Source organism: Coffea arabica, chromosome 2e (assembly GCF_036785885.1).
Source record: "Coffea arabica cultivar ET-39 chromosome 2e, Coffea Arabica ET-39 HiFi, whole genome shotgun sequence".
Taxonomy (NCBI): Eukaryota; Viridiplantae; Streptophyta; class Magnoliopsida; order Gentianales; family Rubiaceae; genus Coffea; species Coffea arabica.
The window spans coordinates 16762475-16789653 of NC_092313.1; the positions used below are offsets into that span (position 1 = coordinate 16762475).

The following is a 27179-nucleotide window of genomic DNA, read 5'->3' on the forward strand; positions in this document are numbered from 1 at the left end:
AATTGCACCATGGATTAATTTCTAAGTAGATGTAAATTCTACTTTGCATCCTTCAAATGTTATTTTATTCCTACTTTGGTCCCTAAATTCTAAATTGGGACGCTTTATTCAAATTATACCTTGATTTCCTTTTTAGCCTATAACTTCAATTTATGGCACTTCAGCCCCTAAATTCTATCCAAATTCATACTTTGGTTTCTCAACTCCTACCTTCTCTCTAATTTGACATTTTTTTCCTATAGTCGCTATACACTTGACTAGTATTCCATTAGTTTTGAGTATTTTGTTAAGGATTGTACTTAAGTGAGACGCGTTTTTTTATTTATAATTTTATGATTATAGCTACTTTGTCCTAATTTAAAATTTAGAAACCAAAGTAAGTATCAGAGCGAATTGAAGTGTGCAAGATGAAATTAACCTAATAAGTAGATTTTAAAACAATGAATGGATTTTAATTTAAACCAAACCTATATAAAGTGTTCGTTTAAGGTCAATCAAAATCAATCACTTATGCATTAAGATTTGTTTATGATTAAAATCCTATCGCTATGAAGTTGCCAATCATTCTATGGGTTTTTATCAAATTCATTATTATTCCCCATTTTATTATGTCTGTGGTGAAAGTTTATTGTGGAAATAGAACCATAGTATACTCAATTATGTTGCTAGCATGGCTAAGGCTTTGTTTGTGCGTTGTGTTTTTTTTTTTCCTTTTTCAAACTTAAATTTTCATCCAATATAATCTAACACTAATCTAATTTGTATATATGGAAATAAGATTTTCAATTAACTATTTTATCCATAAAAATTCATAGGTCAATTGGAATCAAAATCATTTTTTCTCTTCTAACAAATCTATCCCTTCATTCCAACAATATAAAAGCACATATTTTGGTAAATAATAATACATATTACAAATTATTAATAATAGAAATTTAATACTCACTTTAGTTATTTGTTTGATTAATTCTTATAAGAACATTTATCCACTTAATTAAAATATTAAAACTTGAAATGGCGATTATTTTAAATTAAATAAATTTTAAATATACGTGAATGTCCAATATGTAACTAAGCTAAAATCACATTTATTCATAAATTTTGAGCTCGTTTTGAATTAAAAATCGTAAAACATTTTTAGACTATTATGAACTTTATATCATAATAAATATCCCGTTAACGTTTTTTGATTAATGATCTTTGTCAGGATCAAGCGCTTACCATTGCACCAAAAGCTATAGCTTTTAGTGAAGGCGCAACTTTATTTCCTTAACCACAATGGCAGCGCAAAGCACCGTACCACGCTCGGCCAGCATGAGGGTCTGCACCCCTGGGTGCCACGGGCTGGGCGGTTAGTCCCGTCGAACCGGGATCTGAGGGATGTTACTGATTAGGCCAACAATCCCTCCCCCAGCAACAGCCAGGGAGATTCGAACCCGCGACCTCGCTCTGATACCACTTGTCAGGATCAAGCGCTTACCATTGCACCAAAAGCTATAGCTTTTAGTGAAGGCGCAACTTTATTTCCTTAACCACAATGGCAGCGCAAAGCACCGTACCACGCTCGGCCAGCATGAGGGTCTGCACCCCTGGGTGCCACGGGCTGGGCGGTTAGTCCCGTCGAACCGGGATCTGAGGGATGTTGCTGATTAGGCCAACAATCTTCTTTTGGCTCATGATTGATGAGTAAATAAGACCAACTGTGTACACAATCTCCATTCGAATGGTGATTTTTTCAGATACTTGTAAAAGAGAAGTTTACAGTAACACCCTCGCTTCCCATTCATTTGCGTGTCTGGACCCAAAGTCCTTTTTTTTAATTTTTTTTTTCAAGTTACACTGATAAATTTATCTGTAAGATAAAAAATGGTGGAGAATTGTGTTTTAAATTATTCAAAAACAAGTACAAATAATCTGAATCATATCCCAAGTGCATGGGTATCCACTAAGTATATATTCATTCCAAACTTCACCGAAAAGTTATGACAGGATTTGTGTTTGCAACAAGAAAATAGTCAAACATATAACAAAATATACTCTCCAGCAATTGTTGTTCTGGTCCAGAGAAAACCAAAAGCTGATCTCTAAAAGGGACAAACAAACGACCTCCTTTTTCTTTTTTTAATTGTTGATTTGTATGAAAGACTTGGACCATATATTGGAGATTTGGAGTCTTGGAAGATTCGAAAGATTGGCTTTTACCTAAGAAATTTTAGACTTGTTACAGCACTGCAAATTTGTTGTTATTTGTACTAAAGAATCGGGAATAATCAAATGCCACATCACCCAGAGAGTAAGGTTTGCCGTATGGCATACAATGCAGATTCCGCTTTAACCTTTGGACCCGTGAAATGTCATGTCTTGCTTTATCTTTTTCCGCCATTTCGCTACTGTATCTGTACACTCTTCCAGTCTGCCAGCCTTATAATGCTATTGGAACAAGAATGCGGGCATTTCGAGCACATATTCCCTACTGTAAACTGCTGTTTCTGCACTAAGAATGGTTGCTTTCTGGGCGGCAGAGCCGCTCAGCTCATGATCTGATGAATTTTTCCTCAAAGCAAGGTAATTGGGGCTATTTATTTTCCTAACTTTGCCATTCCCCACATACTTTTGGATTGAGGGTTTTCAATCTTCTTTCATGGGGGTTTTTTTTTGCTTGATTTTGGTTTGGTATGTTCTATAACCTGAATTTGCTTAATCTCCTTAATGGGCTGCGTTACGCATGGGTTTTCTTTTAATGTTAGTTATTCTATACTTTTCGGAGAGCTTCATAATAATGGGTCCAGGATTATTTTCACTTCAGACGAGTGATTACCAGCTTGTTCGGAATTTTGGCGTCTATCGGGTTGTCAGATCTAGTTTGGCTTTTTCTCATATAGCCCTTCAGATGTGTTCTTACGTGAAAGGCTCCGTCTTTTTTTTTTTTCCTTCTTTCCTTTTCTCTAAAAGATTGTGAAAGCATAACATGAGTTATATCCAAATCCACATCTGTAGAGGCGGTTACATTACTTAATCCCACTTCTTTGGCTTTCATGTCTTCCTAAAGCTTATTCATGGCAATAATTTTCTTCTTATTTTTGTTTTAGAGGAAAGGAATCTCGCCTTTTTTTGTCACGTGGAAAAGGATTTTCTTTCTCGGTATGTCTATGAGTGGCAGATGCACTGCTTTATTGGTACATTCCTGAGAAGGGTGGCGGGGGGAAGGTTTGCCATGGAAACTTGACATTCGGGTTGATGAATTTGATTAGTTACTAGTTTTTTCTTTTATTAAACTATATAATATGAGCTTTGCCTGTACAATGAACCTATAATTGTTAGTGGTTGAGTTGCTCAATCTTGATTATGCGTTCATCTAGATAGCTGAGGGTCTGGCACCTAGCATGCTTTGATCTACGAGAATGTAGCAATTTGTTGGCCCCCTTCCCAAAGAAGAAATAAGGTTCCAATTTTGGCTTGTATATTGTAGTAGTTTGGTGGTTTGAGTACCTTGCTTGAGTTTTCCTTCTATTGTAATGCACTTGATACTTTTTCTTGGGGCTTGATGGTATTGATGATTTTGATTTATTTGATTCCCTTGGCATTTACTTTAAGCTTTTGTGTCCTTCATATACTTTTCTTGTTGAACCTGTCATGAAATCGTTAAGAGCTAGAAGTTGCTGAATGTGTTACATCATATGTGCATCTGGACCACGCATGAAGTTTTGGTGCTCCACTGTGATTCTTCTAACTGCACATTCAATTTCCTGTGCCATCACCTTTAAGCCTGGAACTTTGAAGAGGTTACTGCATAATTACTTGTTCCATAGTCTGAATATCCGTACCTCACTGCACCTCTGATGTAGAAACAAGATTGGTTTTCTGTTTAGACATTTTAATGTTGTTCATCACACTCTTTGGTGCCTAATATAGGGATAACTTTTTCATACTAAGCATGACCAAGTTTTCTTCCTAACTTGTAACTCACATTGATTTTCACTTTGCTTTATGCTAATCATTGCAAGTTCAGAACCATGTACCATCCTTATAAGATCTTAGACTGAATGTACAATAAATGAGTTTATGTCATCCTGGCACTAGAAAGGCATTCTGGCTGTTGACCATACCAGCTTCCTTCTTGGGTTTTAGGCAACATGAACTGTTTCTCAAGATGATGCAGGACGTAATGTCCTGCCTTGTCAAAGAGATTGTCAAGTAACTTTGATTTGTTCATAAACCATATTTTTTCATGGTATAATATGGTCATAGTAAAGATTGTTGCCTTTCATTGTATAATTTAGATCATGGTAAAATCTTTAACCTTAAATTTATATAATGCCTCTGGTGGTGGACTTCCTTTTATTATTTTCAGAATTTAAAGGTATTAACTTAACCACTTAATAAACTGTCAGCCTTCTTCTATCTGCTGAACAAGTGCTTTCTAAATTTGTTTAAGAGAATGTCACAATACTTAATCTAATTAGCTAATAATGCAGCCATCTCATACCATATCATTTTATTTCATGTAACAGAGTAATATTGTTGTCACATCCTTGTTCTTTTTAATGGATTTACTTAAGCCTGACATTCACTTTTTCAGGTTGGAACTAGGTATTGAACTATTCCTAGCTGTATCCTTGAAACATGAAACCCAAATTAAAGAAAGGCTGGCGCTCAATCATTCCTTTTAATGTGCAAGGAAAATCAGCCAACTGTTTTTGCATCTTTCCCAGTGTAGATTCAGCAGGCTATAGTCCAAAGGATGCACCTGTTTATCTCAATGTGTACGACTTGACTCCTATGAATGGTTACTTTTATTGGGCAGGCCTCGGCGTATTCCATACTGGAGTAGAAGGTTAGTTTACACTCTCAATGCTGATGCATGTATCCCATCATTTTATAGCGAATCCCAAGTTTCTTGATAGTTTTCTCACTTTTGCGTGACAAAGGTTTGTTTCAGTCAAGATGCATATTTCCTTTGAATTTAAAACTCTTGTGAGTGAATGTTACTGTCTGAAAATGTAATTGACTTTAATTAATGAACATTGCATCTAGGTGGAAAATTAACTGGACACCCTCCACGTCTAACATGGTAGAACGACCAAGTAGCTAGACCTTTAGCTTGTGTCTTAATGTTGAAAGCTGAATCTATTACTTTAAGCTTTTAAATTTGCATTAGTGGTTGATGAATGCATCTTCATTTGCTTAATCAGACAAAAGGTATCTGGTAAATGCTTAGTATGTTATGCTTGATGCCCCATTAGGCAAATGTCCAGGAGTTCTGATTTTCATTTACTTACACTCAGTGCATGGTGTTGAATATGCTTTTGGAGCCCATGACTATCCAACAAGTGGTGTCTTTGAGGTTGAACCTCGCCAATGCCCTGGATTTAAGTTTAGAAAGTCTATTCTCATAGGGACAACCTTTATGGATCCCATCCAGGTTAGAGAGTTCATTGAGCAGCAATCCGCATATTACAGCGGTGATACGTATCAGTTGGTTAGAAAGAACTGCAATCATTTCTGTGAGGATATATGTTACAGATTGACGGGGAATCGCATACCAAAATGGGTGAATCGGCTGGCAAGAATAGGTATTGTCAGAGCTTATTTCATTTTTACTGTTTGATATTTCTCTTATATGTAGCATTTCAATTACACTCTTGAGGTTTTGGATGTTCCTGTCAGTTTACCGTTCAGTAGATATTTAATCTCAAGGATAGTCTCTCTTGCATTCCCATTGCTTTTTCGTCCTCCAATTTTATATATTAAGAATATCACTTTATGCTTCTCTCGAAAATGGGGATTAGGCTAGCCCAAGCGAACGTGCACTACCATAACCTAAAAACAGCTCTGAGAGTCTGCAAAAATTGCAGAATTTCGTTTTTTTCCTTAAAAATCAATTGTGAAGCTGGGTAGAATGCTTTTGGATTCTGATTGAAAATTCTTAATTGTGCGTCTCTCTCTAGGAATCTAACCTTATGACTACTTACCTCTCGACTTTTAACCCCAAAAAAAAAAAAAAGACTACTTACGTCTCAGTAGAAGATATAACTTACCTAATGTTCTTTACTTTCTCCTCCCTGTAGGGTCAATTTGCAATTGCATACTTCCTGAATCCCTGAGAGCTTCTACTGTGCGGCATGATGCAAATTTTCAAGGCTGTGACAGTGAGAAAAAGAAACTGAGGAGCTCTTTTGGCTGCCTGTCTTCAATTTCCTTGCGTCAGAAGGAGAGAGAAGTATCAATATCGTCGTTGTTCTTACATTCTCATTACAAAGGCTGCTTGACCCCATGGGAGCCAAAAATTTCTAAAAGTGGTTCTTTAAAGGATGGATAACAACTCCTCTTTAGTTGATTCTTTCATGCTTACTAAATTCTCGCGTGTTTATCGCTAGTGGGTTCTCCTTTTTGGTCCAGATGCTTTTGGAGGTCAAAAGCAAGCTTTGCTTTTTGGTGACACACGATGCTTGTCCTTCGGTCTTTTTGGCTTGTATATTAGGGCATTCCATGTAGTCTCTAGAAGATTATATGCCAGTTGAATGGCATTTCAGGGATGAGATCACATTTCTTGGTTGTAAAAGCCAGCAAAAATGTGGCTGCATTGATGTCCAAGCACAATTTATCTGTCTCGGGCATCATCCTCTTCACTTTTCGTGGAGACCCAACAGCATGGCTCCAGGGCTCTTATAGTCGTGTGATCACAGGATCATTCTGCTCTTGATCCGTTTGCAACACATTGTTTTGTTACCAGATTGGTTAAAGAAACGATTTTTCCGTAGTTAAGCTACACCTCCTATGGCAATAGAAGTGAGGGGCAGCTGACTAGTTGAGGTAAGGCAGGATGGGTTTGGAAAAAGTCCATCAAGCTCAGGTCTGGCTGATATATTGAGGGGAAGATGAATCGCACATTGTTATTCTGGAACAAAACTGGCCAAGATTCCCTGCCCACCCTATTCTTTCTACCCTAAAGTGTTTTAACTGCAGTCTCCCCCGATTTCTCGCTCGCTCTTCTCCTTGTCATCCCAAACAGAAACCGTAGCTCTAGTCTGCTAGTCTGATAGATTTACTACTCAACGGCCTCTTGATGAGTTGATCCAACAAATCCCATGAACATGTAGGCTCTGTTTTCTTTGAATGGACATGGCTCTTTGGAAATGTTTCTTTTAAAAAAAAAAAAAAAATCTTTTCGTGATGGCTGAGATTCTGGGATTACAGAGACAAATGCATGCTAATGCAATTTAAATAGAAAATATTATGAATTGATCACGCTTCTTGTAAAATTGACCAACGATATTTACAAATAATAATGTGAACTAACAAAAAAAAAACTAGAAAATAAGTAGAATCGAGGCAAGGCAATTAGAGAGAAGAATGTAAGTTAACATTTCTCATTTTATTCAGACATTTGACCATATCCAAATAAAGCTATACTTAATATCATAGGTACATGAATCAACATTAATTGTAAGAAGAAGTTAAAAAAAATTACTTTTGGAGTGTCATTACTGCGTTAACAAGTACTTATGGGAGGTAAATATATGTTGAAGACGTGAACAGACATCAACATTTCTTTAATTTCATAACAGGAATGAGTTTCCATACTATTGAATATGATGGTTTTGTAATTTCATAACTTACCCTAGTGGTAAAATATAAATATCCAGTTTTTTTTTTTTTTTTTTGTCGACACAGGGTGTCCGGATCAATTCTTACGGGGCCCGACTAATCCCTTGTGACCCGAGTCCGGCGCCCCAACCCGGCCAAGACACGATAAGTGCACAGGCATCCCCATAGCACAATTTCGAACCCGGACCTGAAGATCCCAACACCCCAAAAAAAAGGAAAAAGTAAAGTACTAGTACTACTGTTTCTCTTCTACCAACACCAAAAAAAAGACAAAAAAAAAAAAAGGAAGAAGAGGTACAGCCATAATTTGAATTTGTGACAAAGAAAAGTGTTTGACGACCTGACATTCCCTGAGTGGTTGACCATGAGTGCCAGCGAAGCTCACGGTGACGGCAGTGACAGATTCGAATCATCAATGCAATTAGCTAATTTACAGTTTCACACATTCCTCCTAATAAACAACTAATACTAACTCGAAACGGTCCCACTCCATCCCATCATTCGCATGTCCAACTCTTCCATTTCCAATTCTGTCGAAAACTTGTACCATTTGTAATCTTGATTGATCCGTATTTGTCATAAAATTTCAGTCTTGGGCAGTTAAAATCTAGGGGTTTGATTATTTTTTTGATTGATGGTATAGTTTATAGCATGGGTAAAGGAGGAGGGTGTTTGCCAAGCAAAAACAGGCAACCTTTGGTTGCGTCTGAACAGGACGAGCCCACCAATCCAGTTGGCGACGAGTCAGTCTCAGTCACAATCGAGGGCCAAAGCCGCACCACTGATGCAGCAGCAGCTCAGTTCCAAGATGGAGTTTTGCAAAGAACTCTGACCAAGAAATTGAGGATTTTTATTGTGTTTTATTCCATGTATGGACACGTGGAAAGTTTAGCAAGAAGGATGAAGAAAGGGGTTGATGGGATTGACGGAGTTGAAGGGGTGTTGTATAGAGTTGCTGAAACTCTGGAAACAGAGGTTTTGGAGCAGATGAAGGTGCCCGCAAGAGATGATGGGATTCCACTGATCTCTGTGGAGGAATTGGTGGAGGCTGACGGATTGTTGTTTGGGTTTCCTACGCGGTATGGATGTATGGCTGCACAAATGAAGGCATTCTTTGACTCAACTGGGAAGTTGTGGACCGAGCAGAGGCTTGCTGGGGTGCCTGCGGGATTCTTTGTTAGTACTGGTACCCAAGGAGGTGGACAAGAGACTACCGCGTAAGTGTAATTCTGTTTTCACTCTTTTTTTTTTTTGGGGTATTGACCGGTTCAGTTGCAAAGTGATTTTCATGGATTCCAAGATATATCATATGACATCTATGATATTATAACTAGTCAAGCAGTTTTTTCTAGTATTCTTTGGCTGGGTTGTATATAATCTGAATGAACAATTGTAGCTGTGGTTGGTTGAAAAGCAAGACCAACTCATCTTAGCTGCTTTACCCTTAGAAACTTGACATCACATTAGGATTACATCCTAGATTGGTAAATTGATCTTTGAACTGCTTAGGAATGTTGATATCTGGAGATTATTTCGGAATCTCAGCTACACGAACTTCCTGCCAACACTTAAACAAGTTTTCATCAGAGTTTCATTGGACCTGTCAAAACGATCCTCTGACACTGCTCCAGAATCTACTTATTCCTTTATCTGATTATGCTCTTGGCTTTGTCCATATGCATATCTAATTATTGATCTACAATAATGCTTATCTATCTATGAATTTTGCTCAAATAGGATGAGGTTTTCTTAACTGCAGTTTTTAGTTCTCTTGTGAATTATGTCTTAGATACATCTGCATGCTCAGATTGGTGCGAGACGAACAGTCCTCCTTTCTTTGACTTGCATCTTGTTAAAGCACCAGGCCTCTGTCCTATATCTGTTTATAAGGTGTAGAACGTTAACAGACTAATAGAACGTCCTCATAATTATTGGGAATATCTGGTTGAGCTCCTATTTGGATCATGGCTTGGTGATAAATAAGGTCCCTTGGTTTGAATGGCAAGGGTTTTCTTCAGGTGACTGAAGCAAGATACAGTTGACAACATCTGCAAATTGAGATTGATAGCCAAGTAACAGGGCTTTTATTCTTGGCTATTATGCTTAACGGGGTGTTCATTTGTATATACTTGTTTGAAATGCTTCTGCTTTTAAACATCAACTTTCCTGGTCTTCCAGTAACTGTTCCCATCTCATTTACTGATCTTTGCAAAGTTTCACTACCAACATCTCTCTCTCTGATCCTTTTTGCCTATTTCAGAACCCTCTGGCACCTCAAAAACCACCAGAGACAATGTGCATGAGGTTTATTTCAGTGTCTACTTTAGAGTACAAACTCTATACGGAGACAGCTTTAAGTTTTAGTTGTAGCAAGTCTCAGTCTTGATCTTTCAGGACTGCCACCATTGTTCTTCATTGGCAGTAATAGCCACTAAGTCTTTTCATAAATCTGTGCAATGAAGGATATGGTATCTAGCCATCTAAAGAAAAGAAGGCTATGAAGGGTTTCTGTTTCATTGGTTGTACTTTAATTGCATGATATTTGGTTAAGGGTGGCTCAATTTTACTGCTCAAGCTTGACCAATCCTCCAGTTCAGTCTTTATAGTTTTATACAACCTGCTGCATATGCCTTTTCTCCACGAATCCCAGTTTCCAAGGGTAGGATGGTTAATCGTTTTCTGAAGAAGGGGTTGTTCTTTTTTTTTGAATACAAAGGAGAGGCAACTGCCTTTTTTTTTTTTTTTAAAGAAGGGGTTGTTCTGAGTTGAGCTAAATCGCAGGAGAAGTTATTACAATGATGCTGTGCCTCTAGGTTGGGGACCAGAAAAGTGGTGCGAAAAGGCTAGAGAAGTTTTTTCTTAATGACAAACTTCTATCTGTTGACCCCTTGCTTTTGTCTCTCTTGAATTCCAGGTTGTTTACTCTACCTCCCTACCTGCTTAACCCCCTAGAGAAAAGGATGGGTATATTCTTGCTGTCCTCAGTGAATGAGTCCAGAGTTGCCTTTTTTACAATAAATGCTGGTTATTTACTGCATTTTATTTTACAGGTGGACAGCAATTACCCAGTTAGTCCACCACGGTATGATCTACGTTCCAATAGGATACACATTTGGAGCAGGAATGTTTAAGATGGACGCCCTGAGAGGAGGTTCCCCTTATGGAGCAGGAGTTTTCTCAGGGGACGGCACAAGGGAACCCAGTGAAGCAGAGCTCGCACTGGCGGAGCACCAGGGAAAGTACATGGCATTGATGGTGAGGAGGTTTGCCGTGCCTCATTCCTTCCCAAATGATCATAAAGACGGTAGCTAGCCCCTGCAGAACCCTTTATTCATGCTATTGTATATTGTAATTCCATTTTTTTTTTTGCTAGGTATATTTGCATTTTTGTCTATTGTACGTTGCAGCATCTGCTGTGATTGTTTTCTGGAAATTGTAACAATAATAATAAAAGTAATGGCTTGTTATCGTTCTTTACTCAAAAAGTTTTTCTTAGTCATTGCCTCCGCACCATTTTGCTTATTGAGACTTGACATTTTTTTCTTTTCTTTTACATCATGAATTTGAGATGTGGATTTCTGCTGCTTCTACAATAACTTGCTCAGCGTTTCGAGTACTACCATTTTCGAATTTTACAACCCTCTGTGAGAAAAAATTTGAGGCAGAATCATTTTTCTGGTGAAGCCTACTCCACGAATATGTTTTACTGACTTCAAATCCAAAGACGAAAAAATGGTTAACATACAATGCATTTCAAACAAATATATAATCATGATTGGAGTTTCAATGATCATAAAACTCTGAAATATATAATTTTGCTACTTTGATTAGAGTCTCTCAACTTGGGGTGCAAACGAGCCAAGTCGAGTGGAACTTTACCCTAATCGAGCCAAGCCTCCGGTTAATTTTATGAAACTTGAGTTCAAGTTCGACGAGCTCAAGACGTCAAGTTCGAGCTTAAAAAATAAAATAATAATTTTTTAATAAATAATAAAATATTACAGATATATATGTAATTTTACTATTAAAATAAAAAAAATATATATATATATATAATCAAGCTCGCGAGCGCTTCATGTTTGTGAATTCGAATTCGATATTGATCGAACTCGAGCGAGCAGCTCGATTCGTGGACAGCCTATCTCAACGATGATAAAGCATGTTTATAAGGCACTTCACTTCAGCTTGAATTTGGGTACGCTCACGCTAATCAGTTATAGGGAAAAATGCCGATTTTCATCCCCAAACTTTGGGATAAGGACACATTTCGTTCCTCAACTTTTGGGCTCGACACATTTGATGTCTGAATTAATAATTTTTGACCAATGTTATTCTCAAACGGCAATTTTGCCAATTTTGAAACGGACGGTTAAGTATTCTTTTTTGTCTTTGTCTGAACAAAAGCAAAATCAGGTGAGTATCCAACTGTCTCCACTTTCCCTTGTACGAAACCAAGTTGAACTTGATTTGCTCTCTTTTAACCCTTTTCTTTCACTTCGGCAACAATAAAATCGCATTCCTCTAGATTTTAGAAGATCGAAGAAGCTGACCTGCTACCCTGTGATTAAGTAAGAAAGTGGAGAAATATGTCGGTGTGAAAGAAAGAGTTGGAAAATCGTGCACCCCCAAATTATGGTAAGCTGTCCAGGTTTAGTATTTGTTAATTAAAGTGTTAATAATGAAAAGTTTGACCTTTTTTGGCATTGCATGTAGATGTGGTCTGTTTGTGATGTTTTATTGACTTCGTTTGGGTCCAACTACAAAGTTTGACATTTTTTTTTAATATGATACATATGGGCCATTTTCCCCTGTTTTGTGGATGTAATCTTATTAATGTTTGGTCGACATTGTTTGAAAAGATTAATTTTTTTAATGGTTAGAACATATATGCTTGAATAATAAATTTGTGGTCCCTTTTGGATGGTTAAGTTATAATAAAAAGTATGATTCTATTAAACTTGTGGTCCCTTTTATTGACTTCGTTTGGGTCCAGCTACAAATTTTGACATTTTTTTTTAAATATGATACATATGGGCCATTTTCCCTTGTTTTGTGGATGTAATCTTGTTAATGTTTGGTCGACATTGTTTGAAAAGATTAATTTTTTTAATGGTTAGAACATATGGTTTATCCAATTCTATTAAAATATGAAAATTATGGTTTGTTTACTTATTCAGTATTTGAAATATACAATTTTTTTTTAATTATCAGAATAAAGTAGCTCACTGATTACACTAAGATGTCACTGTGGGAGGTTGATTTTTTACACTCCTCAACCACATTATCAGGGTGGAGATGTATGTGTCCTTGATTACGTTGAGAGTATAGGTTTGAGTATTTTTGAAGTGGATAGATTGATTGAGGCTGCTGGTGACTTTGGTCACAAAGTGTACTATGGTTGGGAGAACAATAGCTTTAAAAGGATAGACAATAGTAGAGAATTGCATGGATATATTCAGAGGACTGCTGGTTCAATTAGGGAAATCATCTTGTACCTTGAAGTCTCATTCCATGAAATTCTGGTTCACCAACTTGGCTATGATCCTTATGAGGTTGATGAGAATGAAAAAGGTCCTAGTAATGGTAAAGATATAACTGCAAATGATGACCATGAAAGGGGAGGGAATGATAACAATGAAGCTGATTCATCCAGTGAATCTTTCTTCTCAGCGGTAGATTCTGATTATAATCAAAGTGAAGAAGATGATGCTGATTTCGATGGTAACATAGATAAAAATGTTGAATGGTTGGGTGTAGAACACTATAAGGAATTGCAAACTAATTCGGCAAAACAAGGACAGGTTGAGGCTGATTTGGTTCAACCTGAAGATGATGATGTAGCCCCTGATTCTGAATCAGATTTTGAGAGTGTACATGGGTCTGATGATGAAAATGGTAGTAATAGGTTTCTTGTGTTCAATCCCAAGCACATGGATAATCCAAAATTGGAATTAAAGATGTATTTTAGTACCATCAAAGAGTGCAAGTTAGCTATTATAAACTACAGTGTGAGACAAGGTAGGCCTTGTAAATTTGTGAAGTAGGATTTGGTTAGATTGAGGGCAAAATGCAGAAGCGAAGGCTGTAATTGGCAGATCTATGCTAAAAAATTGGGTGGGGAGGGAAGTGTGCAAATTAGGACATTTGAGGACATTCACAAATGTGGCTTTACCTATGAAAATCCACTTGTAAATTCTGGATGGGTTGGTAGAAAGTATTGTGAGGAGTTTAGATCCAATCCCAAGGTAGATGTGAAGCATTTTAGAAAAACAGTGATGAAAGATAACAAATGCTCCTTCTCAAAAAAAACAAACATATAGGGCTAGAAAAAAGGTTTTGGACATTATTCATGGTAGTGAAAGTGACCAATACAGCAAGTTAGGAGCCTGCATGCATGAAATTCAGAAATCTAATCCTGACAGCTCTATCATATTAAAGACTGTGGATGGCACTCCAAAAGGGCAGCAAAGGTTCCAAAGACTTTATATGTGTTTTCATGGAGTGAAACAAGGCTTTTTAGGTAGGTGTAGGCCATTGATTGGGGTAGATGACACATTTTTGAAAGGAATAGTAAGGGGGTTCTATTGATTGCTGTTGGACTAGATGCTAATAATAGCATTTTTTCAGTTGCATATGCTACAGTTGAGGGTGAAAACAAGGAATCCTGGACATGATTCTTCAAGTTGCTTAAAGAGGATTTGAAAATTGAGAGAGATTATGAATGGACTATCACGAGTGACAAGCAAAAGGGACTAATTCAAGCTTGTAGTCATGTTTTTCCAAATGCAGCCCATAGGTTCTGTGTAAAGCACTTACACAACAACTTTTCTACTTCTGGGTTCAAATGTGAAGCTCTAAGGAGAGCATTGTGGGCTGCTGCAAAGGCAACTACACCAGCAGAATTTGTTAGGAAAATGGAAGACATGGCAGCAATTGACTTGAATGCTGCTAAATGGTTGATGATAAACCACCATCTCAATGGAGTAGAGTACACTTTAGCACCTATTCGAAGTGTGATGTCCTATTGAATAATATTTTTGAGTGTTTCAACAGTAAAATTTTGGATGCTAGAGAGAACCCAATCATTGAAATGCTGGAAATACTAAGGTTGTATATGATGCAAAGAATGCAGCAGAATAGAGACATTGCTAGACAGAAATGGAAAGACTCTCCGTATTTCCTAGAATCATTGAGAGAGTACAAAAAGGAATGGATAAGGCAACACAGTGTTTTCCTTTCAAGTCGAATGATGACTTGTATGAAGTTTCCAACTCATATGATGATCATTATGCTGTGAACATTAAAGAGCACACTTGTTCATGTAGGAGATGGGAGCTGACAAGAATTCCTTGTCCCCATGCAATTGCTGTACTTTGGTTAGCTAAAAAGGATCCCATGTTATATTTATCCAGCAGGTATACAGTTGAGACATATCTAAAATGCTATGAAGGAGCTATTTATCCAATGAATGGAGAAGAAAATTGAGAGAAGACTGATGTTGATGGTCCAAAACCCCCTTTATACGGTAAAGCAGCTAGAAGACCTAAAAAACAAAGGAGAAGGACTGTTGATGAGGAACAACAAGAAAAGGAAAAAAAGGCCAAGAAAATGAGTAGAGTGGGGCAAGTAATAAGATGCAAATACTGTCTGCAAAAAGGTCACAACGTGAGATCTTGTAAGTTCAAAAAAGCTGAAAACAATGCCTCAGGATCTGGTATACAGAGCAATGAAGCTGCCAATAATGCAAGATCTAATGAAGTTAACAGTGGAGACTGCAATGAAGCTTATTGCACTGAGGTTCTGATTACATGTACTCCCCAAATATTTGACAAGAATCCAAATAATAAGTCTATCAAAACAACAGTAAGCCTTTCATTACAACTTTTTTTATGTTACAGTTTTATTTTCTCACCTTCTATTCAGTAGTTTATAAAAATTGAGTCACTGACTGATGTTTTCCTTTCTTTTGCAGAAAAGACCACATGCAAAAAGTAGAGTTTAAGATGGGTCAATGCATGATGCAACAGAGTTTGCAAATTCAACTGTGAGTTTGGTACATGTTCACCATAGCAACAAACTTTATCTTATCATAGTATTTCTAATTATTTATTTGGATGGTGTAGGGGACTAATCATTTGGAAGATGTTCTTGTTACAAGTTATGTCTCAGCTTCTCCTAATTTATATGAAGTTTTCGGTCTAAAAAGATCTCAAGTGAAATACAGCCAACCACTACATTCAAGAAAAGAGCAGGAGAAAGTGCAGATGCCTGTCAAGGCCAAATCTATCCACATGGAAGTTGTTGCTGCTGCTACTGCTGCTACCAAACGAGTTGCTGGTTCTTCAAGAATAAAGGGGAAAAATAAACTACTATAAATGTTCATAGTAGATGCCTTGCATGGATCTTTTATTTTGATGTAGATTATGGATTGAAGTTGACAGTAGGAATTGTCCTTTTTTGATGCTGATATCTTATTTTTGTGGTGGTTTCTTTTTTATTTATGGTGGTGGTCACCTTTTTGTTTATGGTGGTGATCCTTTCTCTCGTTTAAGGATCGGATATTGCCATTTTTACTCTTTCATCAGCTGAAAAAAGTGACAAAATGATGGTCTATATTTTGAGTATTTGCTTACTTTAATTACATGTTTGAAGTATTTTAAGGATCAGATATTGCTATTTTTACTCTTTCATCTACTGAAAAACTGACAAAATGTTGAGAGTTTATTTTGAGTATTTGCTCACTTTAATTACGTGTTTGGAATATTTTGAGAGATTCATGTTTTATTGCTTTCTCTTGTTCAAGGGCTTTTAATCAAGAGTCCTTGATTTAGTGATGACAAATTCTACAAGTCAAACGTATTGAACTTGAGAAACTAAGTAATATAATATGGAAGAAAAGAAAACTCTAGTACCCCAAGTAAATGACAAAACGTTAACTCATTACATATAGTGGTTAAGTTTAAAACTAAATGTACATAATATACAGATAATAAATAACCTTCACATTCTAGTGTCATAATTAGTGACTGTTGAAACCAATAACATTGACTCTTGAGCTCGGATGCTTTTCTTTGGCTTTATCTCTTCACACACACACACACAAGGAACAAGCAGTCCTATAGGATCATCTTCATCTGGTCGTGCCATCATTCTGCTCAGGACCATCTTCGTCAAGAAATCTACAAAAAAACTACAAAAGCCTCATCATAATCATCTCATTCTGTTTTATCATCCTTGTTTCTCTGATCATAAGCACCATAATCTTATTCCAGCCAATGCTAGTTCTACTGCTGCTAATCCAATAAAAAACAGTACAAAAACTAAAATGAACAGATTTAGCAGCTCCAATTCAATAACTCACTCCAAGCTTAGCACTAACTTTCGCTCCATTGCATGTCCAGTCTTTTTTATAATAATAGACATAATCAACAGCATAGCCAATAGTATGATGATGCCAATCAATATTTTTTCTCTTCTACGGCTTTTTACAACTGTTTTTTCCATCCGATTCACCCTTCTTAGCAAACCCGGTATAATCATCCTTCCTCTTGTACAAATTGGTTCATCATGCCATTCAAAATATTTACACTTGTCAGGTCTCTACAAATATAAATCCATTTAGAAACATCAGCAAAACATAATTAATTTGGGGCAAAAGAGTATTAAAAATAAAAATTTTCTTATAGGCCATCTCGAACAACCACAGAACCGCCTCCCAGGATTATCATCCCACCATGATGTTGCCATTTTTGCCCGCAATCCACAGCCACAGAGCCGGGTGTTGCTGTTTGATGTTGATAATAATGACGACTCAAGACTTCTCGATTTCATTTTACGAAAATGCAGCCACAACGCTGGCTGTTGCCTTATGCTAGTTTCTTCTCGATTTGTTAATAGAATTTGATTTGGAAGAGGGGGTTTACTCTCAGAGAAATTTGCAGACAAAGCTTAGTCTTGGAGGAATGCGATTTTGTTGTTGCCGAAGTGAAAGAAAAGGGTTAGAAGAGAGCAAATCAAGTTTAGCTTGGTTTTGTACAAGGGAAAGTGGAGAGAGTTGGATACTCACCTGATTTTGTTTTTGTTCAGACAAAGACAAAAAAGAATACTTAACGGTCCGTTTCAAAATTGGCAAAATTACCGTTTGAGGATAACATTGATAAAAAATTATTAATTTAGACATCAAATGTGTTGAGCCCAAAAGTTGAGGGACGAAATGTGTCCTTACCCCAAAGTTTGGAGATGAAAACCGGCATTTTCCCAAGTTATAGAATAGAAACTCATCCAATTGTATTCAAATGACTGGATTAATTGTATGGTTTGGAATCTTTCCTCCAAAAAGAAAATTACAAAATTTGTGTTTGCATGTACATTCTTGTTTATTACAGCAGGCTCAAAGTGTTGCAAATGGGGGCACTTTAGTGAATTTGGAAACATGCTCAGCTGGTGGCGGTGGCGGTGGCGCTGCTGTTTTGCGACTATAACGGAAGGAGGAGGAATTTTCCCATAGAATGAGAAAGAGTCTGCGGAAGACTGGAAGCTCTGAACTTGAGCAGAGCTGAGTGTAGTCTCCGATAATCCCTAGTACAGTTCCGATATTAGTTATAACAACCACAATAATAATGTCGCTCGTTTTTAGAATATTAGTTCTGCTCGGCATTGCAATTCCATTTCTGGCGATTCTCTGCCACTCGTTCTCCCTAGAAAACCCCACCGATCGCCGGGTTTTGGTTTTGGTCGATGACTTAGCGATTAAATCCTCCCACTCTCTTTACTTTAAATCTCTTGAGAACCGAGGGTTCCAACTGGACTTCAAACTCGCCGGTGACCCCAAGATCGCTTTACACAGATATGGCCAGTACTTATACGACGCGCTCATCCTCTTCTCTCCTTCCATCGAACGTACGGCCTCGTATTATCCCTCCTATCTTCTAATTTAAGAGCCTTTTTCTTTGCGATTATATATCATTGTACACGAGGATATTGATTTGAATTCAGTAAGTATCCCGTTAGTTTTCGCGTATGCATTTTTAGACACTGAAGCGGATTGGAAATGCGCGACGATGGTACTTAACATACCGTTCAGCTCTCTGTTGGTTGGTTCGACTTCTGACGTGTTCTCTAAAGTTACTTGATATTTTGACTCGAGCTACTATGATATTGAGTTAACAACTGGAAAAATCAAGCCCCGGGACTATCTAGTGTTTGTTAAGCTTGAAGATTGTGACACACTAAATTTTTTGCTCAGAACTATATGCAGTTGTGTGAAAAAATTGGTATCACTTGCAAGGATATGGGAGCTTATGCATATTTACTGACATGAATTGACAAGGAATTTTTTTTTTTTTGGTTATTTTGCTGGTTTCTAGGATCGTATGGCTTTTTCTCTTGCTTTTGTGGATGGATTTTAATCTAGGATTAGGGGTTTTTCCTGAAATGACTTGCCTTTTGATATTGCTTCGAGATCAAAGTCTTGACATTGTTCCTATGCTTTTAGGATTTGGTGGGTCAATTAATACCGCTGCAATCATGGATTTTGTTGATGCTGGTCATGACTTGATTCTTGTGGCTGATGAATCTGCCTCTGATCTGATTCGAGAGGTTGCCACAGAATGTGGAGTCGATTTTGACGAGGTAGTCAAATCTTTTATAACTACATTTGTATAATTCCCATGATTTGCTTATTCTGTTTGACATAGTTGTCTGTGTGTCGGTGATGCGATAAACCAGTTTAAGCAAGTCATTTTGAGATGAATGATATTTCAAATCCTTAAGGAAGCATGACTCGAGTAGTTGTGTTATATGTTACCCTATCATCCTAGGATCCAGGAGCTGTGGTTATTGACCACATTAACTATGCTGTTTCAACTACGGATGGAGATCATTCTCTAATTGCTGCTGATGATTTCATCAAATCCAGTATCATCTTGGGAAGCAACACTGTAGAGGTGAATTATAATCTTGTGGTATTCATCTGTTAATTGTGTTGTCATTTAATGATTACTGGTAGTACTTTGTGCTTTCTTCACGTGATTAAGTTGCATTAACTGCCACGATTCTTTCGCTTGCAAGCACAGATGTTTAACCTCTATTTTCATGGTACTGTATAGATGTACTGTACTAGTGACTGTCTCTGCTGGATCTCACCAATTTAAATGATTCACATTATAAGGGACCTTAAGTATGTTTGCATCCTTTGGTTGTTTATTCAGTCTGAACCTGCAAAATCTTTAATTTTGCACATTGAGGTTTTTTGGATATGTATATTGACTTTATGTATTTTTATGGGTGACAAAGCTGCTATTATTCAATTCATAGCCTCTAGAGGTATATAGATACAGCGCTATAAACAAACAGATGTTTCTGGCCTTTACTTTTTCTGTTAAATCTACCACAGGCCCCTGTACTTTTTCAAGGTATCGGCCAGATGGTTTATCCTTCCAATGACTTGGTATGCTGCCCTTGTGTAATTATAAAGTTTAGTAAACATGACAGTGAGATTGTGTAACCAAAGTGATTGTGAGATGAAGGAAAAGCAAACGTGTGGTATTAATGCAGGTTTTGAAGGTTCTTTCAGCATCTCCCTCAGCATATTCAGCAAATCCAAAATCTAAGTTATCAAATCCTCCGGCAATCTATGGATCTGCCATCTCTTTGGTTTCAGTCGTGCAGGTACGTTACATCTCTAGGTAACTTCCTCTGTTTCTATGATATATCTGTTGATTTTTCATGGGGCGGAAGGGATGGTTTTGTTGGCTAGATTTTTTTGATCTCTGGTTGCTGCAGTACTACAAATAATCATATTAGTTGTCTGCACTGCTACATATTATGGTACGTGATATCAAACTGGAACAGAAGTTAAATGAAATAACCTGAGATGTCAATCATATTGAAGTATGTTGACTGGGTACTCTCGAAAATCCAAGTGTATCATTTGGGTATACTTTATCATTTCAACTTGGCTTCTCACAGATTTGGATGCTGGTACTAACATTTTATCATCTTGATTTACTTTTTTAGTGCAATCGCATACTTGTTCAACAATAGTTTTCGTCTTACACTATTGAGCTAATCCACAGTTGCCATATTTTGGCTGGTTTAAAATGTCTATCCACAAATTTCTGTTGTGAAGTTTTTCTGGTTACCATTCATTTTGGTTTTCTTGTTCAACTTTATTATTTTCATGTGTTGTATGGGACGATCAATAAAGTACTGATCCAAACTGAATCTATTTTCCCTGTTGGACTGGGTATACTTCCTTGAGATATGATGCCAATCAAATTGCACTACAAAAGTGAATGCATGGAACTAGGTTTGAAAGTAGTTACTTGTATTTTATCTTCCTAACCTTTATCATGACTCTGAAGCCTGTCTAGTTTTTATTGCTACCAGCTGTTGTTCTTAGTTTTAACCCCTTCTTCTTGTCCTAAGACTTCTCTTGTTTTCCCTTGTGGGGTTTGTATATTAGTTCCTCTTGCCGCTTAAAGCGCTATCAGTTTTATTATGCTTATTTCCACAAGTAGTGTATCAGTTGTTGGCCTCTTGACATTGAACAATCTTCAATCAAACAGGCATTTAAACAAGATAAATCTCAATGAGGACCAATTAATTGTATTGCAGCCCTCAAATTACCATAAAGACTGAAGATAAGGTGATTTTCTAAGTTATCCTTGAGTTGGACTTGCTTTGTACAGAGACAGAAGCTTATCAATGTATCAAATACTCCCATGAAAGTAAGAACCTGAGAATCAAATCCATGACACATGACATAGAAAGCATAAAGATGATGAATAATCTCACAGTGGCTACTTAGGAGAATTATGATTTTAAGAAGTTCAGATGATGGTTGTCTCTTGAAGAAACACATTGAGAAACTTTGGTGGAGTTTTCAATGTCTTGCAACTAGGACATTCTTTTAAAATTTCCCTAAACCTCATGAAGACACAAAAACTGTATGTAGTATAACATACTTTGTTTCGACCTGATAACCTATCATTATGATTTCTGCCTGATTTTTGTATTTTAGGCCAGAAATAATGCTCGGATATTGATCTCTGGCTCATTAAAAATGTTCAGCAACCAGTAAGTATTTTTCTTGTTCTGGCTGCAGCTGTATAAGTTGATAATTCTGGTTAATCAAACTTTGTTATTTGTTCAGATTCTTCAGATATGGGGTAGAGAAAGCTGGAAGTCCGACTAAGTAAGTTGGTTATTCTTTTCATTCCTCAATCCACTGCATTGAAATTTATCTATTTTATAGTGTATACAAAACTACTTGTTGCTAGACAAAAGTTTCTTTGGAAACCTGAAAATGCTTTAAACGTTTGAAGTTGTGGTGGACCTTTGATGTATTTCTGCAATTATTTTTCTGATTTATTGCAGACTTCTAAAAGGAGAAAATGTTTGTGAAATGGAAATGGTAATAAGTTTGTCTATTTTCTTCAATTGTAAGTAAATGTACTGACAGCTTCATCTTGTGATACTAGACATGACAAATCTGGAAATGAGCAGTTTTTGACTGAAATTAGCAAATGGGTGTTCCATGAAAGAGGTCATCTAAAGGTGTGGCATCAAATCTCTGTTTCTTTTGTTTTTTAAAAGTAAATGTAAAGGCTTTCTGACAAGCTACCATGAAAAGCTTAAAAAAAGGACTCCAATCTCAAATGGCATCAGTTTCTTCATCTTTCTGTTATTTTCAATCTATGATGTTTACTGTGCATTTTTTTTTTTTAATTTATAGGCTGTTAATGTAAGACATCACAGAGTTGGGGAGGTTGATGAACCTTCTATGTACAGGATCAATGATGACCTGGTAAATTTTATTTTCAATTTGTCCAATGCTCCTTTGCAGTATGAAAGCTGGGTTTGGAGTGGTTTGCTGACACTTAGATGTATCTGAAGGAATACTCTGTTGAGATCTTTGAGTGGACTGGAGCGAATTGGGAACCATATGTAGCAGATGATGTTCAAGTTCAGTTTTACATGATGAGTCCATATGTTCTGAAGAATTTGTCAACTGATCTGAAGGTACACTTGTATTCCAGAGCCATTAAAGTCTAGACACTTCATTCACCAATTAAAATGGACATACTTATTGAAGTATTTCCCTCTCTGCGCAGGGTGTATACCATACATCATTCAAAGTACCAGATGTTTACGGAGTATTCCAGTTTAAGATTGAGTATCAGAGGCTTGGGTACTCGAGCTTGAGCCTATCAAAGCAGGTTGTCATCCACCTCTTTGTTTACAGCCTTCAAGTGAAAGCTAGAAGAAGATGAATTATCTCTCTGGACCAAATGCCTTTTACTGCAACTTTTTTTTTTTTTCTTTTCTTATACCCTTTAAACTTGGATATACATTTGGTTTGGTGCATAGGGTCTGCCAGTAATTTGACAATTATTTTTTCTTCTCTTGGTAATGCAGAAGCTCAGTGCTCGTCTTTATCTCAAACGTGCTATAGTTAATGAAAAGATACTGTGAAAAGCCTTCGTAAGTTTTATAGAGGAAAGTTCATTTTGGGGAGGGTGGGAAAGACTTACAAGGTTCTAGGCAAACTGTGAGGGAAATTCAATCTTTGTGGGGCTATTTGTCATCTCCTCTAGTTGTTTCATTTTTTATTCTTCACTTTCAAACACAGAGCTGCTTGGAGCTTTATCTGATATTGATTAGTTGTTTTACAGTCAAACTTAGAAATATTTGCAGTAGAGATTAAATGTTCTAATCAAATTCCAGACTTCACGTCTATTGCAGTATGATTATATCTGGCCAAGCTTTTTACTTACTTTGAATAGTCAAACAGTTACTTTCATTTTTGTTTCTTCTGCCCTCAGTTTTCCCCCGAAAAAAGACATGGACCATGGACCCAAGAATGTATATGGCATTTGCACAGATCTTTCTGCTCGTGTTTACCTTCCAAACATGACTTGAAATTGGATTTCAGTTTCAGTTTCACCTGAAACTTTAAAACTTACTTCTGTCATTCACAATTTTACTAGTGTTGCTATGGATCTAGTCAAGCAACTTGTGTTTGTATCAGGTCTTGGTTGGTGCTTGTTCATTTTATTGCTGCTAAAGTTTGCCTTGACTAGTTTACTTCAGGATTTAATTTTTTTTTTCTTCTTTCCATATATCTGGAATGTATTGTTTGGCCCCACGGTGACATTAATTTTTTCCAAATATATGTAAACACCGTAAATTTGCTAATTCACTTGGTAAAGGTTGATCAAAGAGAAAGCATGTAATAAAATAGATTTGTCTATTTAGATGTCACAATGATGGGTAAGATTGATTTTTCTAAATCCTATTCTTGCATGGAAACTTGAAGTCATAACTGTTCTTTTTTCTCTCTCTTGTTGGTTCAGTAAAACTAAGAATCATGAGTTGTTGGTCCTTGTTATTAACGTTGGCATTTATTCATTTGTTACTTGGTTGCTTGCAGATTCCAGTTCGACCTTTCAGACATAACGAATACGAGAGATTCATAACAGCTGCTTTTCCTTACTATGGGGCATCGTTCTCTATGGTACTCTCTCTCTCTCATCTGCGAATGCATATGCACCCTACAAGTATTAGTAGAATTGCATCTTTTGCAGTAGATCTTAGAGGGGATATTTAAATGATAGAGCTTCTTTCCCTGTGGATCATTGACATGGCTCATGCTGAAAAGAGTAAAAGTCACTGTGCTTGATTTAATATCTGTATACAGTTGCCGCTTTTGAGGGGGAAAAAAAAAAGGGGTTGATTGCTGCTGCATATTGGTTTTGTTTTTTCCTGATCTTCTTTGAGCAATGATAAGGTGCTTAGTTTATTGCGAGTTGTTTGTTTGGAGGTCTCTTTCTTCTGAATTGGACTTTACATTGGGCTTTATGAAAGTCGTTCTTGTAATGGACCAGTGTGAGGTTCCTGACTTTGTACCCGCCTAATTCTACTCTACGGGAATGAGATTAGTACCTCGATGATGGAGGAGAAAGTGCTTCTAGTCCGTTTCAGCCATTTGCTTGCTCTGTTATCTTTTCTAGTTCGTTACTTTTTATTTTATTTTTTTTTAAATCGTTGTTGACAACCTTGAATGTGTTGTATTTCTGATTTTTCTTAAACTTGTAAATGTCTCAGATGGCAGGTTTTCTTCTTTTCACCATTTTCTACTTGTACAACAAGTAACAAGGGAACCAAGCCAAAGTGGTCAAGATGCCGAAACAAAGGACTGCATTTTGCATGTTGAAGGGAATGTGTCCCTTATTTTATGTCCGTCCTGTAATATTTAGGAGTTAGAGGCTCTTGCGATCTTTAAATTTAAGACGGAAGTAGGAGTAGATGTATAGAGGTTCAATAGAAACTTTGTCTATTTAAATCGTTTGGTAAATTCGTAGTTCCTTGAAAATCATTTTTCTGAATAGATTTTATTTTCTTCTTTGTTTCCCAGTCTTTGGTTTAAAGTTTAAACACCCCCCCCCCCCTTTTTTTTTCAACCAAAACACCAAAAAAAAAAGAGCAAATGCTAGCTACTTCCCTTGTAAGATGGGTGGAGCCTATGACTTTCAGTTTCATTCACGGCCAATATCCATCAATCGCACGCTACCACATGCCTTCCGCGGCAGCATCGCCTCCGCCAATCTCTGGCCTGACTTCTCGAAATGGAGGTTTATTTTTTATTTACTACTCTAATAAGATGTGGATTTAATTTTGCAAATATCTCGCGAGGGCGCAAGGGTATATGTATGGGTGGCATGGGAAGCGGACGCAAGCAGGAAGGCAGCGGACTGGGACGGGGTCTGGTGATCGTCAGTGGTAAATTACTCGGTAAAGGATTTTCACCTGTTGTAATTCAGCCAATCACCGAACACAACACCAGCTGATATGATATTCACACTTCTCCTTTTCAGCTTTCTGTACTATCTTTTTCACTTTTTATTGATACAAAATCTTTCATTTCCGGTGTAAATATCGTTTCCCTAATTCACAGTAGTATTATCAAAACTTTAAACAAATGAGAATAACGAATGGTCTTGGCACTCCATAAAAATGTTTTGGAATTGGACGTCCATTATTGGTTAATTAACTTGACAAAAATGTGTAATTACAGCACCGACAGCCCTTAAATGTTTACTTTTGAAAACAATAAAATTCTAACGGAGGGTCAATCCCATTAAACAGTACCTATCCCATGGATAGCGACCGCTTGTCAAATCATATAACTTAAAACTAGACTTGGAGAAATTCAGGAGGATTCAAGTTGACGGCTTTTGAAGTTATTGTGGGAATTAGGTTTATTTGTAAAAACATACTTACTTTCGTAAGAAAATGTATGAGAACAGAAAATTCATTACCAGGGACTTGGAAGTAGTTACTTCTTAGCAGTAACGCACCCTGTGGAGTTTTCTATCCCACATCGGATTGGAGGGGTTGGATGTTTGGATAGATAAGTCCCGCACCCTGTGGAGTTTTCTATCCCACATCGGATTGGAGGAGTTGGATGTTTGGATAGATAAGTCCCTCGCGGGACTTTAAAAGTTGCCGTCTTTTGAAGTTATTATTGGGATTAGATTTATTTGCAAAAACATGTTTACTTTCGTGAGAAAATGTATGGAAACAGAAATTCAGGAGGATTCACCAAAATCAGCAAACCAGGTGGCAAATTTAGACTAATCTTTGCAAGCTGGTCAGCATTCCCTCTCTCCAACAAACGTGTTGTAGTAAATGGCATTCCCTTTACTATGCAGCATTTTCTAACACAGTAACGAGCAAGTATCGTCGTGAACCAACAAGACAAAAGCTCCATTTTTAGGGTTTCCAGATTAAGGGCAGTCTTCGAAACCTTCTACCGATGACATTAGCTATAAATCCCCAATCCGATTACAACCAACTCAAATGCTTGCTTCTCACACTTGAACAATATTAATTTTAATAGAACTCAAGCGCCGTCACTCTTTAAATCCAACTTACCCCAAATTTTCACTCCGTGGCTTTCAAGCAGCGGCAAGAATGGAAGAAAGTAGCAAGAAAAGGAAGAAAAATAAATGTTTAAACAAGTAAACATATTCATTCTCACAGCCTCAAAAAAAAAAAAAAAAAAGAATTCATTGGAAATACTAGTAATCGCAGTATGGTGTGTGGCAAAGCTACTAGTAAACGCCTTGTCTGTGAATAGAGAAGAAAATGGCGCTATCAGCGAAGCTTCCACGGCGTCATTATTGGCCTCCCATGAATCAGATAAGCACAAATCAGATCAGCTTATCTGGGATTAATGAAGGCACCTAATTCCATATCTAACGGGGATTTACAGGCTTCAACCCTAAAACCTAATTAAATTAAACCACAATCACCGACGAGTGAGTGAGTGACATCTCCCCTTTCCCCAAAACTCCACGCCGACACACTTCCACTGCCACTCCACAGCCCTCCAACTGCTACCTCCTTCCCCCTCCGATAATGCCCTTTACCTATCTATCCATCCATTTAATGGTGGCCATCTTCGGCTGGAATCCTTTTATAGGCGGCGGTACAAACCCTACTTCCAAATTTCAGAATAGTACACTCTTTAATCCCTCCCGTATTTATTTATTTATTTCTTTTGC

The 27179-nt window shown here is 37.1% G+C and overlaps 3 protein-coding genes and 1 non-coding gene across 7 annotated transcripts; 3 read left to right on the forward strand and 1 right to left on the reverse strand.

The window, feature by feature from the left end:
- The first annotated feature begins 2324 nt into the window (after positions 1-2324).
- Positions 2325-6771, forward strand: LOC113731321 (deSI-like protein At4g17486). 3 transcript variants are annotated; one of them, XM_027256518.2, is made up of 4 exons: positions 2325-2475; positions 4580-4834; positions 5286-5573; positions 6069-6771. In XM_027256518.2, exons 2-4 carry the CDS (start codon positions 4624-4626, stop codon positions 6317-6319), a joined length of 750 nt encoding a protein of 249 aa, XP_027112319.2. In that variant the 5' UTR covers positions 2325-2475; positions 4580-4623; the 3' UTR covers positions 6320-6771. The 3 variants fall into 3 exon arrangements, with proteins under 3 accessions (XP_027112319.2, XP_027112316.2, XP_071935474.1); XM_027256515.2 differs by having other exon boundaries at positions 2327-2565; XM_072079373.1 differs by lacking the exon at positions 2325-2475 and adding an exon at positions 2937-3141.
- Positions 6772-7954: 1183 nt separating this feature from the next.
- LOC113731320 (probable NAD(P)H dehydrogenase (quinone) FQR1-like 2) lies at positions 7955-11093 on the forward strand. The gene is made up of 2 exons (XM_027256514.2): positions 7955-8825; positions 10659-11093. The coding sequence occupies exons 1-2, from the start codon at positions 8260-8262 to the stop codon at positions 10918-10920; spliced, it is 828 nt and encodes a 275-aa protein (XP_027112315.1). The 5' UTR covers positions 7955-8259; the 3' UTR covers positions 10921-11093.
- A 6882-nt stretch (positions 11094-17975) lies between these two features.
- On the forward strand, positions 17976-25026 carry LOC113731322 (dolichyl-diphosphooligosaccharide--protein glycosyltransferase 48 kDa subunit-like). Of its 2 annotated transcripts, XM_027256519.2 has the most exons (13): positions 17977-18507; positions 19103-19239; positions 19428-19553; positions 20003-20056; positions 20164-20277; positions 21632-21687; positions 21764-21805; positions 22092-22167; positions 22346-22417; positions 22507-22632; positions 22725-22829; positions 24044-24127; positions 24718-25026. In XM_027256519.2, the coding sequence occupies exons 1-13, from the start codon at positions 18228-18230 to the stop codon at positions 24763-24765; spliced, it is 1320 nt and encodes a 439-aa protein (XP_027112320.2). In that variant the 5' UTR covers positions 17977-18227; the 3' UTR covers positions 24766-25026. The 2 variants fall into 2 exon arrangements, with proteins under 2 accessions (XP_071935475.1, XP_027112320.2); XM_072079374.1 differs by lacking the exon at positions 20003-20056 and having other exon boundaries at positions 17976-18507.
- A 1682-nt stretch (positions 25027-26708) lies between these two features.
- On the reverse strand, positions 26709-26846 carry LOC140037420 (small nucleolar RNA snoR83). Its single transcript, XR_011841325.1, has one exon. It is a non-coding gene; the product is annotated as a small nucleolar RNA snoR83 (small nucleolar RNA).
- Between the last annotated feature and the right edge of the window lie 333 nt (positions 26847-27179).